The following is a 13,221-nucleotide window of genomic DNA, read 5'->3' on the forward strand; positions in this document are numbered from 1 at the left end:
GCCAAGAAATCCAAAAGGCAGTGGGACATATGTGTTCGGGTCTCAGGAGAGGGGCCTGGGCTAGAGACAAAGGTTTGAGAGTCACTGGGGGACAGGTGGTGGTCGAAGGCAAGGGAATGGACGAGGAGACTCTCAGGTGTTCGTGCAGCATAAGAGAAGAGGAGGGCCAAAGACCAAATTCTGGGGGCATGTTAATTTTTCATGAAGGGCAGGGGAAGAAGAATCCACAAAGGACATTGAGAAGGGTCAGCCAGAGAGGCAAGAGGAAAACCAAGAAAAACTTACTCTCAGATAAACAACAGGGTCCTACTGTGTAGCAGAAGGAACTGTATTCAACACCCTGGGATAAACCATAATGGAAAGGAACATGAAAAAGAATGTGTATATGTGTATAACTGAGTCACTTTGCGGTAACAGCAGAAATGAACACAACATTGTAAATCAATTATACTTCAATAAAAAATAAGCTTAAAAATAAATTTAAAAAGAAAAACCTAAAAAAGGAAAAAATTACTGTCATGAGTCCCAAAGTGGGAGTGGCCACAGGTGTTCAGGCTTCGGAAAACAAGATCAGGTGGAGGAGTGCCCAGTGGACGGAGAGGCTTGGGGGTCAATGGCGACCATGGTAAGAACTGAGTCCATGGAGTGGGGGTGGGGGAGAAACAGCCTAGAGTGGGATGAGGAGGGAGGGGGAGGTGAGGGTAAAAGTTAGGCAGTTCGAAGAATGCCGCTGTGGGACTTCCCTGGTGGTCCAGTGGTTAAGACTGCACTCCCAATGCAGAGGGCACAAGTTCGGGGAAGATCCCGCATGCCGTGTGGTGTGGCCAAAACAAAGAAAAAAAAGAAGAATAAAGAATGCAGCTGTGAAGCGGAAATGACAGGGGCAGCTGGAGAGGTTTTTTTAAAAGCTGGAAGAGAGTGGTGGCTGGAGTCCACCCCCAATCTCCTGGTGTAGGAGGACAGTAGGCAAGAGCAGGACCAAAAGGAGGGCTTGGGGAAAGTTGTGGAAGGAGGTGATAAAGGCCTGTGTCCGGGAGCGAGACCGTTCCCCGGGTCCCAGGAGCCCCTATCAGGCTGGCATTTCCTCCCCATCTCCACCCCCTTCCTGCCGCTGACCAGGCCCTCCCTGGAGCTGGAAGAGAGAAGGCCCAAGTCACACCCTGGAAGAAGCTCTGTGGCTCCGGAGGTCTTTCTGCTGGCCTGTAAGCTGGGGCCGGGGGAGGAGGGGGCCTGAGGGACGGATACCAGCCAAGGACCTGGAGCTAGCAGTTTAGGCTTCAGGGGGCAAGGGGAGGAAAAGGGAGTGGAAGGGGGGAGGTGTGGGAGCTGAGTTTCTGGAAGGGATCTTGGAGGCTGCAGTGGGGGCTAGGGCCTGGAGGAATACTGCCGGGGGGCGGAGGGGTGCCCACTCTCAAGCCCCCCTTGCCCACAGGTCCCCATGCCTCTCTTCCTCTTGCTGCTCCTGCTGCCAAGCCCTTCGCACTCCCACCCCATCTGTGGCATCAGCAAAGTGGCCAGCGAGGTGGAAATGAACTGTGAAAATAAGGGGCTGAAGGCGCCGCCTCCAGATCTGCAAGCAGAAACCAACATCCTCCGCCTGGGTGGGAACCCCCTGGGCACCTTCTCCACGGTGTCCATGGTGAGTCTGACTCACCTCACTCAGCTGCACCTGGAGAAGAGCCAGCTGACCAGCCTGCAGACTGACGCGACACTGCCCCGGCTGGAGACCCTGATTATATCCCACAATACACTGAGAAGCCTGCCCTTGTTGGGACGGGCGCTGCCAGCACTCTATACCCTGGACGTCTCCTTCAACGAGCTGGCCTCATTGTCTCCTGATGCCCTGGATGGCCTGAGCCACCTCCATGAGCTCTACTTGCGTGGCAACAAGCTGAAGACTCTGCCCCCCGGGCTCCTGCAGCCCACGCCCAAGCTGAAGAAGCTCAACCTGGCTGAAAACGGGTTGAGTGAGCTGCCCCCTGGGTTCCTGGATGGGTTGGAGGAACTTGACACCCTCTACCTCCAGCGGAACTTGCTGCGCACGATACCAAAGGGCTTCTTTGGGGACCTCCTCCTGCCTTTTGCTTTTTTCCACGACAACACCTGGTTCTGTGACTGCGGGATCCTCTATTTCAGCCACTGGCTGCAGGACAATGCCAACAACGTGTACATATGGAAGGAGGGTGTGGACGCCAAGGCCATGACCCCCAACGTGACGAGCGTGGGGTGTGTCAATTTGCCCAACACGTTTGTCTACACCTACTCAGGGGAGGGCTGCCACACCCCTGGCGACAGGGACAGCATAGACTACGATGTCTACGAAGAGGATGACAAGGTGCCTACCACAAGGGCTGCGGGCAGCTTCTCTACCCACACCAGTGCCCACACCACCCACTGGGGCCTGCTTTACTCACTGCCGACTGCTCCGCTAGGCCCCCAAGTGTCCTCCTTGCCTCCAACTAAGGAACAGACCACGTTCCGAATTTCTACAGGACCCATCACATTCTCCAAAACTCTAAAACCCACCCCAGAGCCCACAAGCCCGAGCACCCCAGAGCCCACAAGCCCAAGCACCCCAGAGCCCAGAGCCCCGAGCACCCCAGAGCCCACAGCCCCGAGCACCCCAGAGCCCACAGCCCCGAGCACCCCAGAGCCCACAGCCCCGAGCACCCCAGAGCCCACAGCCCCGAGCACCCCAGAGCCCACAAGCAAGACCTCAGAACCCACCGTATCCTTAACCTCCACTGAACCCACTTCACTTCCCACTATCTTAGAATCCACCACAGCCACCATCTCTGAATTTGTCAACCTCCTGAAGGCCCAGGGGGTGGCTCAGTGGAATGTGGAGAGTTCCAGAAACGACCCTTTTCTCAACTCTGACTTTTGCTGCCTCTTCCTGGGCTTCTATATCTTGGGTCTCCTCTGGCTCCTGTTTGCCTCTGTGGTCCTCATCCTGCTGCTGTTCTGGGTCCAGCACGTGAAACCACAGGCCCTGGCCACAGTCACACACACCTCGCATCTAGAGCTGCAGAGGGGAAGGCAAGTGACAGTGGCCCGGGCCTGGCTGCTTTTCCTCCAAGGCTCGCTCCCCACTTTCCGCTCTAGCCTCTTCCTGTGGGTGCGGCCTAATGGCCGTGTGGGGCCTCTGCTGGCAGGACGGCGGCCCTCAGCCCTGAGCATGGGTCGTGGTCAGGACCTGCTGGGGACAGTGGCTGTTAGGTACTCTGGCCACAGCCTCTGAGGCGGGGGTGGTTTGGGGACCTCGAGAGAGACTCTGATGGGCTTTCCTATTGGGATCTAGCTGGGGGCGGGTGGGTACAGAGTAGAGGGTCGGGGGAGGGCTTCGTTACTGCTTCTTTGTCAGGAGCCTCCTCTGCACACCCCGGGCACACAATCCCAGACCCAGCATATCTGGAGAGGTAGTGAGATGGAGAAGTTGGGTGGGTCACAGAACAAAGAGAGCTCCTAATGCTGCATGGACGGCGGGGTTCCCAGACCACTACACTAGGTTATTACCATCACTTTGGGGAAGTTTTAGGAAAAAGCAAACAACAAACAGAATATAGCACAGTTCTCACATGTATCCGTGTATTGAAGGAAACTTGGGAAGAGATGTCACGATGTGAGCCCTGATTGTCTCTGGGTGGTATAAATACGGGTGGTTTTATTTTCTATTTCTCTGCTTAGCATTTTCTGGTTTTCCACCATCATATATTATTTGTATCATAAAAATAATTTAAAAATAGAATGTTCGTTCTTTTGGAGAGGGAAACGAGGCTGGGGCACCGTCACCAGCATTCCCAAGGCCCCAGCTGCCCCACCCTAGTTGCACTGCTCACCCCCAAAAGCTCTAGTCTTGGCCTGCACTTCCCCTGCCTGGGCCGCCTTTTCCCTCCTCCAAGGGTAACCACCCACCAGGCCAACCACAAGCAAGTTCCAGCTCAAGATCCAGAAGTTTCCTGGGAGCTCAGTGGTACTACTGAGGCTATCTGCCTGCAACCTGCAGTACTAGGACAGGTGGGTGCCTCCTGGCACCTGTGGCCTCAGAAACGCAGCTCTCCTGCTTTGCCCAGGGCAGCAGGACAGGGGAGGGGAGGGCCTGGCAGTGAGGACCATCTTGGTGGGTTTTACTGAACTACTCTCAGTTTCCTGCTGTCAAGCCAGGAGGAAGGCAGATGGAGCCCAGTTCTCTCCCCTGGTGCCATGAATTCTGCCATTCACCTGACCACGTTGGGCAGAGCTTTCTCTCCTGCCTCCAGCCCAAGCCAGCACTTAGGGCCCAGAGAATGGGAGTGAGGGCTGAGCCTTTCTGGCTCCATGGAGACCCCTTCCTCCAGATGGTGCAGGAAGAATCCTCCTAACCTGAAACCCTGACCGCATCTTTCTCCTGCTCTGGACTATTTCTGATAGAGGACAACTCCTGAGCTTGGCGATCGAGGATTTCCGTGCACCAACCCACCTAACAGTGCAGCTTCCCCTCCCACAGCAGACACTTCACAGCCTGTGCTCCAGCTATTACAAACTTTGCAGAGATCACCTGCTCCCCCGCGTTTCTCCTCTAAGCCTTTGCTCTCAGTGGGCCAGGAGTGCTGCCCCGCCCCACTTCCCTGGCCAGTCGGGTACTGTGCACTGTCTCCCCTCGCCCAGGCTGGCCCGGGTGCCCCACATCCCCCTGCAGCGGTCTGTTGCTGACTCCCAGTTTCCCTGTGTCATCCTCCCGTCTGGACTTGGCACTCCTTAAGGACAAGGTCCAGGCTTCAAGTGTCTCAAAGCGGCCCCTGTGGCCCAGGCCAGCATGTGCATGGAGAGGGTAAGAAAAGAGGCAGAGGTGGGAGGGCCCGGCTGCACCGCCAGGCTGCTGAGCTCAACTTCTTCTACTGACGAGGTTCTGCCAAGGTGACAGTTCCCACCTGCCGTCTGCCTGTCCCCTGGCCTGCCTGTCCCCTGTCCTGGCTCAGGAGAAACCTTCAGGCCTCGTGCCGCCCAGCCCTCCTTCCAATTGACCTTCCTATGCCCTTTTATGCCCCAAGAGGTTCCTAAGCTCCATGAGGGCAGGGCCTGGGAGTCACACATCTCCTAAAGAAATGGAGAAGGCAGTCACTCTCCCCAGCGTACAGCCCACATCAAGCCTCCAGGCTCTGGGGGCCCGGCTCCATGCCCACTCTGCCCCCGACAGGTCAGCTTTCACCTCTCAGACTCTATTCCCTCCCTCTTCAGGCTGCAGAAACAGTCACCAGACCCCAGAGATTTTTCCTGGGGATTACATGAGATGACCTGGGCGTCTGTTGTATTCTTGAACGAGGGGCTAGGAAGCAACACACAGGGCCTGGAGCTTGGGTTTTTCTCACTCTTCAGCTGCTGCAACACGACTGACTTACATAACATTTGCATAAAAACAGCGGGTACTTTTTCTTTAATAACTTTTTTTAAAAACTCCAGTTCCTGTTCTCCAGGGGCATCCGCTTCTTTGTCCAGTCTCCTCCCCCTCCTGTGCCCACAGCTCTCCAGATTTGGGGGTGGTGTCATCAATCCAATTTATTGATTACGTCCTCAGTGAGGTGGAGGAAGGAAGGGCCATGTCCTCCCACTGCAGACCTTTGATCATCTTGACAGCTTCGGCTCTCTCCTGTCCCCTCAGCTCTGCCTTGGTTTCCCCACTGAGAAGGGGGGGCCTTCTGCTGTACTATGTGCCCTGAAACTAATACCCAAGAGGAGACCAGGAATCTGCAGGGAGCTTCCCACCTCTGTGCAGGGCACAGGCAGGGACAGAGAGATCATGATGATTAGGGCAAGGAGGGCGAGCTGGAGCAGGGGCAGGACAGACCACAAGTCCCTTATCACAGAGGAGGGAACCATACTGTGGAGGGAAAATAAATAGCGGGGCCCAGGGCAGCAGAGTCTAGGTCCCCCGGGGGGCACACTGACTGTAGGAGCAGCGGGCGAGTGGGAGCCCCGGCACAGCAGCTCCAGGCCCCTCGCTCGCCTCAGCCACTGAGGAAGAGACGCTTGTAGGCCTTGTTCATCTGCTCCAAGAAGATGAAAGTGAGGACAGTGTGGGGACCCAGGCGGGCATAGTATGGTGTAAAGCCCTTCCACAGACTGAAGAAGCCCTCGTAGCGGACGACCTTCACCAGCACATCCTAGACAGCCAGGCAGGCACGGCACTGAGGTTGGGACCTGGCCTCTGGGACCCTCTTCCTCTTACCCAGCTATCCCCCACCCCCACTCCCAGGGCATCCAATCCGGCAGCCCAAGCCCCTAGCCCTTCTTCCTCACCAGCCCGTTCTTGTATTCCGGCTTCCCGTCAATCATTCGCATGTTCTGGATCCTGAAGGAGAGGAGGCAGGGGCATGAGAGACATAAAGAGGGCTCTCCCGTCCTTCTCCAGGCCCAGGTCTGCATACTCACCGGGTCTTGACAATGTCCACAGGCATAGAGGCAGCAGTGGTGACCAGGCCACTGATCATGCTGGCACAGAAGTGGCACAGGATGTTGTCAGAGAAGTAGCCTGGAGGAGGCAGAGCAGGGGGTGGCAGTCAGCTCAGAGCTGGCCCAGGCTAGGCTGGGAGCTGAGGCCCCAGCTCTGGGTCTCACCTGAGTCCAGTAAAAACTGCTTGGACTGGGAGTAGGAGGCGAGCTGGGCAGCATTGACGACGACGGCCCGAGCCATGGTAGGGATGCAGCCCTGGGGTGGGGGGGATGGGGGAGAAGTCAGAAATGCCCAAGACCTGACCCCACATCCCCAGTCTCCAGCCCCTTCACTCACCCTCCATAGTGTAGGGACGCCCTCTTCCCGGGCAATTCGAATCAGGGCATTAAACACGTTTTTGTAGCCACGGCGCTGGTCAGCTGGAAGCCTGGTGGGAAGGTAGGGAGAGGCCAAGTTTGGGATAGACCACCCTGCTCCCACAGGAGCAAAGAAATGGAGGCCAGCATGCTGTGAACTGGTGAATGCTGTGCTCATCTAGAATAAGAAATCAGTTCTTTCATTCTAGATTCCAGGGGATGGGGCTGGGGACAGGCTCAGACCTGGAACTCACCGGCCGTCAGCGGTCATGCGGATAAGAGCCACCTCAGCTGGTGTTCCCACAAAGGCACCAGTTGCACCTGCAGTCATGCCAATCAGGGCCTTCAGCAGAAAGCCAGGGGGTGTACCATCAGCCCCAGTCAGGCGCTCAAATAGCACAGTATAGATACCAAGGCGAGTAGTGGTATAGGTGGCCTGGCGCAGCAGGCCAGCTGACAGCCTGGGGAGCGAAGGAGTCAGTGCATCAAGCCAAAGTCTAGAGCTGTCAACCCACACGCTACCCCCATCCTTTGGCCCCAGTACCCGGTGTAAATGCCCCTCAGCCCTTCTGCCCTCAGAATGCTGGTGAGAGCATGGAAGCTGGTTTTGTACTCTCGTGTCTTGGCTCCTTCCCCACTCAGCTGCATCCGGTTCTTCACTAGGTCCAGGGGCTGCACAAAAACTGTAGCTCCCATCCTGGGGGAAGACAGGGGTGGAGTCAAGAGCTAGGTGTCCCAGATCTACCAAAGCCCCCTGGAGCCCGGCAACAAGAGATCACAAAGGGCAGGGCCTGCCATGCGATTGACTACATGTTCAGGAGGCTGGTGGGCATGTGTACAAGAGTCTCTGCGTGTACCAAGAGCAATGGATCTGAAAAGTCCAGGGGTCCAGTAGGTGCCATGCAATGAGTGTTCCATGCAGCTCCCAGGGTGTCAAGCAGTGACCGAGAGATTGCATGCAGTCCGACCCAAGGAGGAGAGGTGGGCATTCATGACCTGGGACTCCACGTAGTCCAGCAGGAGCCATGCAATGACCTGAAACCCCAAACAGCCCCGCAGAGCCAAGCAATGGGTTGGGAAACTCTGGTGGCCCGGTGGGGGCCGTGTATGCAGCCCAGAAGGGGCCCTGCGATGGGTGAAAAGATCCTAGCAGCCCATCAAGGACCTCGTAATACGATGGGGACAGCAATGACCCCGTGTCACCTCGGTTCACTGCAACACACCCAAAGAACAGGGCCCGGTTCCTGGCACCCGTCCCTGCCTCCTCCTGTCCCATCCCTGGGGCCTGAGCTTACCCGGCCAGGCCCCCAAACAGGAACTTGACGGACTTAGGGGAGGTACGGGGCTTCCCGTTCACCCCACTAGCCCCGGGACTCGCCGTCGCCGCCATCGCCACTCAATGGCCCTCGGCTCCCGGACCCGTGCGCGCGCGGCCCCGCTCGCGCCCAAGGTGACACCGCGCGCGCAACAGGGGCGAGGGCGCGCGCGCACGCCCCGGCGCTCAGGGCCAGCGCCAGCTAGAAGTTGGCGCAGGCGCAGGCGCGAGCGCAAAGGCGTCCGGGAGTAAGGCGGAGCTGAAGGAGGAGCTTCAAGAATGGGTGAGGGGACGGGGTGCAGCTATTTAGGCAGCAAGAGCATAGGTGCAATTTTTATCGAATTGGAGTCGCGGGAAAATCGAGAGGAGGGTATTTGAAGATCTCGCGAGATCGAGTGAGTTAGACTAGCCAGAGTTAGGCGGTTTCTCGCGATAGATACAGGAAGCTGTCAGCAGGTGGGAGGGAGTGTCTCGCGAGACTTGAAGGTGCGGCGGCGGCCAGAGAGAGGAAGAGAGGTTTGTAAACCGGGCAGCTGAGGGATCCCGGGCACTAGCGCGGAGAAGCGACTAAGTCGTCTTCTGGGGCCTCGGTGCTCCTTTCATCTCCACAGGCACTCTCTCCACCTCTAACCTTTCTTTTAATCGGCCTTTTAGGACCGGAAGTCCTTCGTCTTGAGCGTCCATTGCTGGAAGCGGCCTGACTGTCTTTGCCGGAAATCCTCTTCCAGGGGATGGAAAGACGGCCCACCTGGCCGGAAGTCCCACCTCCTTGAGCTCCCCCACCCTTCCAGAAGTTTTTCTGTCACCTGTGCTTGCCTCCGTTCCCTTTCCCCGTATTATTCCTGTACCAGAAAGGGATATTTTTGGTGTCTCCCTCCTAGCTCCATTAAACGGGTTGGCTGTCTCAATCCCCGAGTCGGGGGTCCTTCCCCGCGCCCCCATGTAGCTGGGAAGTGGGACCTGGGGGTGGTTGGACCCCTGGGATCCTGAAGGAGGGCAAGAGAGGGCGCAGAACTCCGTTTCTGCTCCTGTTATCGGGACGCGGCCTCCTCCGCTTCTCCCCTCCCGCTGCCATGCACCCTGCGGCCTTCCCGCTTCCTGTGGTTGTGGCCACTGTGCTGTGGGGAGCGGCCCCCACCCGGGGGCTCATTCGAGCGGTGAGTCTGAGGGGACGTTAGGGGAAGGGCGCTGAAGGGAGAGGTTGCAGGCTGAAGGACAAACATGGACTCTTTTGTCCGCAGATCTCGGACCACAATGCCAGCATGGACTTTGCAGACCTCCCAGCTCTCTTTGGGGCTGCCTTGAGCCAGGAGGGACTTCAGGTGATTTTCTTCCCTCTTTCCTGTTTCCCTGAATTCTCCCTGCTGGGTAGGGGTTGAGGAGCCTTTCTTGGGGGAAGCTGGAGGTAGGAAGAGAGTCAAGTTAGGAACTAAGTGCAAGAACACATCTAGTGTGGTGGAATCCAGAATCTGAAGGGAGAATACAAAGTCTACTTCTAGAACTCTGAGCCTTAGAAGTGAGACTGAAAATGGACTAAGATAAAAGGCAGGACGAGTGGTGCCTATCAATAGGGTCTCTAGAGCCAGTTACTGGTTTTATGACCTTGGGCAAATTACCTGAGCCTTTGTTTGTTTTACTGTAAAATGGGATAATAATAGAAGTTATCAGATGTATTATTGTGAGAATTAGATAAGCAGTTTTGTAGTAGTTTTTCACAAAGACTGCCACATAGCAAGAACTCAGTTGGGCCATAGATATCAGTATAGTTGTTTGTGAGATGAGTAATTGGAAAATTAAAGGAGGTGTTTAAAAAAATTCAACTGAGTAAATTTCAAAGCTCTTACTGGCTTTTATTTAATGACCCATGAATCAGGCAGCATTCCACCTAGCAGATAGAAAGGATCTCTGAAAACTATACAAAATGAAAGACTTATAGCCAGAAGGGGGTTGGGCAAGGAAGTTATACTAGCAAAGATTTGATTGTCTTTGCTAGTAGCAAAGATCTCCTTTCTTTAGGGGACTGCAGGGGTCTACCAGGCAGATTACCTCACTAGTGCTGACCAAGTAATTCCAGATACAGTGGTTTAAGATTCCATTCCTGGGGGAGGCTAAAATTATAATTAAGTATTGAGTTTGGTGACATGGGAGTCAGCACAAGTAACTTCATTTGTGTTTGGTCTTGTGTTTTTTTTAAACAGGGGAATATGTTCCCTAAGAGTATGTATTAGAGCAGGGAATGTGAAACAACTTGAGAAAGTGACGTGGATGAATGGAGAATTGAATTACAATCAGTGGGAAACTGGAAGGCAAAACAATTAGCTAGGAATGTGGAGTATATATTAGCTCATCTGGGAAAGGGAGAGGGATGATGGAGGGTGTGGGAAAGGGATGTTGTTTGATGTGATTGCATCTTCAGGAGGCTAAGAGAAGAGGTAGATGTCCGACTTTGGTGGGATGCTCAGACCCCAGGAATGAGCTCAGACCCCAGTGGGCTCAGACCCCACTGACCTGTGGGGGCCATTGTGCTTGGTGGGACCTGTGGGGAGCAGCACCTAGGGAGATGAAATCCAGCTGTTGTTTGCTTCTCTTCTCCAGGGCTTCCTTGTGGAGGCTCACCCAGACAATGCCTGCAGTCCCATTGCCCCACCACCCCCAGCCCCGGTCAACGGGTCAGTCTTTATTGCACTGCTTCGAAGATTCGACTGCAACTTTGACCTCAAGGTTGCTGAATGTGGAGTGGGAGCTGGGAGGCTGAGGGTAAAAAAGGCACCAGGAATGAAAGGTGGCAAGGCCCATGATGGCTCCTTATCTGCCTTGTCTCCCTAGGTCCTAAATGCTCAGAAGGCTGGGTATGGTGCAGCTGTGGTACACAATGTGAATTCCAATGAACTTCTGAATATGGTGTGGAATAGTGGTAAGGTTGGAGGATCTGGACAGCTGGGTTTTCAGTAGAGCTTAGACTGAGAGATGGCGGGAGGGCTGAAGCCTTAGGGAAAAGAAATCAGTCCTTTAGGTGGAATGGGGCAAGAGAGTCAAATGCCAGAGTTACCAAAGGATTCATGTGGAAGGTTGGGTCCCCAGTGTAATGCCTTAATCCCTGCAGAGGAAATCCAGCAGCAGATCTGGATCCCGTCTGTGTTTATTGGGGAGAGAAGCTCCGAGTACCTGCGTGCCCTCTTTGTCTACGAGAAGGGGTAGGACGTGTCCCTCCTTCCCACTCTTCCTTCAGCACTTCCATGCCAACCTGGAGTCCAAGCCCGTGTCCCAACCATCCAGCCTCAGGCCCATCATGCTCTGCCTCTTGGTACTTTCTTCCCATCCCCTTCCCCCTCCGTGGGCCCTGTCCAGAGCCAGTTACTTTGTCCCTCTTCCTTTGTCCCTTTGCCTTTCCTGCCCCTCTGATATTCGTCTTCCTTTTCCCAGGGCTCGGGTGCTTCTGGTCCCAGACAATAGCTTCCCCTTGGGCTATTACCTCATCCCTTTCACAGGGATCGTGGGACTGCTAGTTTTGGCCATGGGAGCAGTGATGGTGAGTAGTTCAGGGACCAAGACGGGAAGAGCTGAGGCCTTTAAAGCCAGACTGGCTCTGGGGTTGCAAGATAGGGCTGGTTTGTATGGGATTGTCCAGATTTGTTCTCTAAGACTGATCCATCCACCCCCCCCCCCCCCCGCTTTCACCAGATAGTTCGTTGTATCCAGCACAGGAAACGGCTCCAGAGGAATCGACTGACCAAAGAGCAACTGAAACAGATTCCTACACATGACTATCAGAAGGGTGAGGAGGGTGGAGGAGAGCAGGCCTTTCCCACTATTTCCCTGGTTCTGAAGGAGCTGGAGCCCAGGAGAAAAGAAGCAGAGATGGCAGGGAGGTGTCAGCTTGAGATACCACCTTTGCTCCTCTTTTTACGCATACGTAAAATGAGGACAGGACAGGATTAGAGCAGGAAATGGAAAGCAAAAATGATTAAATGTAATAGTTGGGGTTGGAGGGGGGTGGAGGACCTTGCTCATAAGAGAGAAGGTGGAGAAAGCAGAAAAATGGAAGGAGTGGGGAAGATTCCGCCAGAGAAGGCAGACACAGGTAAGGAGGGGCTGGGTCTTAGGCACTGGAGCCTCCAGTGCCCATATAAGGCTATGGCAGAAGCGCTGCCCCATTTCTGCTCCTCCCACCCCCTCTCTCTCCAGCCTCACACCTCCCCCAAAAAAACCACTTCCCTTCTTACCTCTGTTTCTTTTTATTTGTTCTAACCCCGGATTCCTCACGTTCTACCTTGCTCGTCTCAGCTCTTCCACTGGCTCTGTAGAACCAGAGAAAATAACTTTTGCAGGGTTTAGCTCCACCACAGGCCTCTCACAGTGAGTTCTTGTGGGCCCTGGTCCAGGATGGCTCAGTAAAAGAACTCCGTTCTTCTTCCACCAGGAGACCAGTATGATGTGTGTGCCATCTGCCTGGATGAATATGAGGATGGGGACAAGCTGAGGGTGCTCCCCTGTGCTCACGGTGAGGCCCTCACTTCCTGTGCCCCCCCCCCCCGCCACCAGCAGGCACCACGCGCTTCACCTCATTCCTCTTGGCAGCTTATCACATCCGCTGTGTGGACCCCTGGCTCACTCAGACCCGGAAGACCTGCCCCATCTGCAAGCAGCCTGTCCATCGGGGTCCTGGGGATGAGGAGCAGGAGGAAGAAACCCAGGGGCAAGAGGGTGACGAGGAAGGGGAGCCAAGGGACCACCCTGCTTCCGAACGGACCCCACTTCTGGGCTGCACCCCCACCCCTCCCACCTCCTTTGGTTCTCTAGCCCCAGCTCCCCTAGTCCTTCCTGGGTCTTCCACAGATCCCTCACCCTCTACCTCTGCAGCTGCCATCCTGGTCTAGTAGTCCCCTTTCTCCTCCATCTCTGATGACCTATTTGCACAGCTCCTCTTCCTCTCTACTGTCTTCTACGCTGAGGGATAGGAGACGAGGGATAGGAGTCGTTTCCACCCCAGGTTTCTCCCTTACCCAGCTCTATCCTCTTGAAGAGGTTGGGGGTACAAAGGGATGGGGTTTTCATTTATTGGGTTAATAAAATTGTTTTTGTGGACTAAGGGTGAGATCATTCTCACACAGGTAAATTTC

The 13,221-nt window shown here is 55.2% G+C and overlaps 3 protein-coding genes across 4 annotated transcripts; 2 read left to right on the forward strand and 1 right to left on the reverse strand.

Annotated features, from left to right (window-relative positions):
- The first annotated feature begins 1,113 nt into the window (after positions 1–1,113).
- Positions 1,114–3,316, forward strand: GP1BA (glycoprotein Ib platelet subunit alpha). The gene is made up of 2 exons (XM_082679791.1): positions 1,114–1,202; positions 1,433–3,316. The coding sequence occupies exon 2, from the start codon at positions 1,439–1,441 to the stop codon at positions 3,239–3,241; it is 1,803 nt and encodes a 600-aa protein (XP_082535917.1). The 5' UTR covers positions 1,114–1,202; positions 1,433–1,438; the 3' UTR covers positions 3,242–3,316.
- A 147-nt stretch (positions 3,317–3,463) lies between these two features.
- Positions 3,464–8,284, reverse strand: SLC25A11 (solute carrier family 25 member 11). The gene is made up of 8 exons (XM_082680015.1): positions 8,082–8,284; positions 7,331–7,483; positions 7,041–7,247; positions 6,767–6,857; positions 6,595–6,685; positions 6,409–6,508; positions 6,277–6,328; positions 3,464–6,140 (listed from the first exon to the last, which is right to left on the reverse strand). The coding sequence occupies exons 1-8, from the start codon at positions 8,174–8,176 to the stop codon at positions 5,985–5,987; spliced, it is 945 nt and encodes a 314-aa protein (XP_082536141.1). The 5' UTR covers positions 8,177–8,284; the 3' UTR covers positions 3,464–5,984.
- A 117-nt stretch (positions 8,285–8,401) lies between these two features.
- On the forward strand, positions 8,402–13,178 carry RNF167 (ring finger protein 167). 2 transcript variants are annotated; one of them, XM_082678919.1, is made up of 10 exons: positions 8,403–8,617; positions 8,756–9,258; positions 9,343–9,423; positions 10,697–10,822; positions 10,928–11,015; positions 11,205–11,295; positions 11,525–11,630; positions 11,783–11,876; positions 12,522–12,602; positions 12,680–13,178. In XM_082678919.1, exons 2-10 carry the CDS (start codon positions 9,175–9,177, stop codon positions 12,976–12,978), a joined length of 1,050 nt encoding a protein of 349 aa, XP_082535045.1. In that variant the 5' UTR covers positions 8,403–8,617; positions 8,756–9,174; the 3' UTR covers positions 12,979–13,178. The 2 variants fall into 2 exon arrangements, with proteins under 2 accessions (XP_082535046.1, XP_082535045.1); XM_082678920.1 differs by lacking the exon at positions 10,697–10,822 and having other exon boundaries at positions 8,402–8,617.
- The last annotated feature ends 43 nt before the right edge of the window (positions 13,179–13,221 follow it).

The sequence above is a fragment of the Grampus griseus genome (assembly GCF_964374135.1).
Source record: "Grampus griseus genome assembly, chromosome: 20".
NCBI classification, from domain to species: Eukaryota; Metazoa; Chordata; class Mammalia; order Artiodactyla; family Delphinidae; genus Grampus; species Grampus griseus.

Coding starts and splice junctions, on each gene's coding strand:
- GP1BA (XM_082679791.1), top strand. CDS start 1,439: ATGCCTCTCTTCCTCTTGCTGCTCCTGCTGCCAAGCCCTTCGCACTCC.
- SLC25A11 (XM_082680015.1), bottom strand. CDS start 8,176: ATGGCGGCGACGGCGAGTCCCGGGGCTAGTGGGGTGAACGGGAAGCCC. Junction 7,484..8,081: donor CTGTTTGGGGGCCTGGCCGG/GTAAGCTCAGGC, acceptor GTCTTCCCCCAG/GATGGGAGCTACAGTTTTTG. Junction 6,509..6,594: donor GCAGTTTTTACTGGACTCAG/GTGAGACCCAGA, acceptor TGCCTCCTCCAG/GCTACTTCTCTGACAACATC.
- RNF167 (XM_082678919.1), top strand. CDS start 9,175: ATGCACCCTGCGGCCTTCCCGCTTCCTGTGGTTGTGGCCACTGTGCTG. Junction 9,424..10,696: donor TGAGCCAGGAGGGACTTCAG/GTGATTTTCTTC, acceptor TCTCTTCTCCAG/GGCTTCCTTGTGGAGGCTCA. Junction 12,603..12,679: donor GGTGCTCCCCTGTGCTCACG/GTGAGGCCCTCA, acceptor TCCTCTTGGCAG/CTTATCACATCCGCTGTGTG.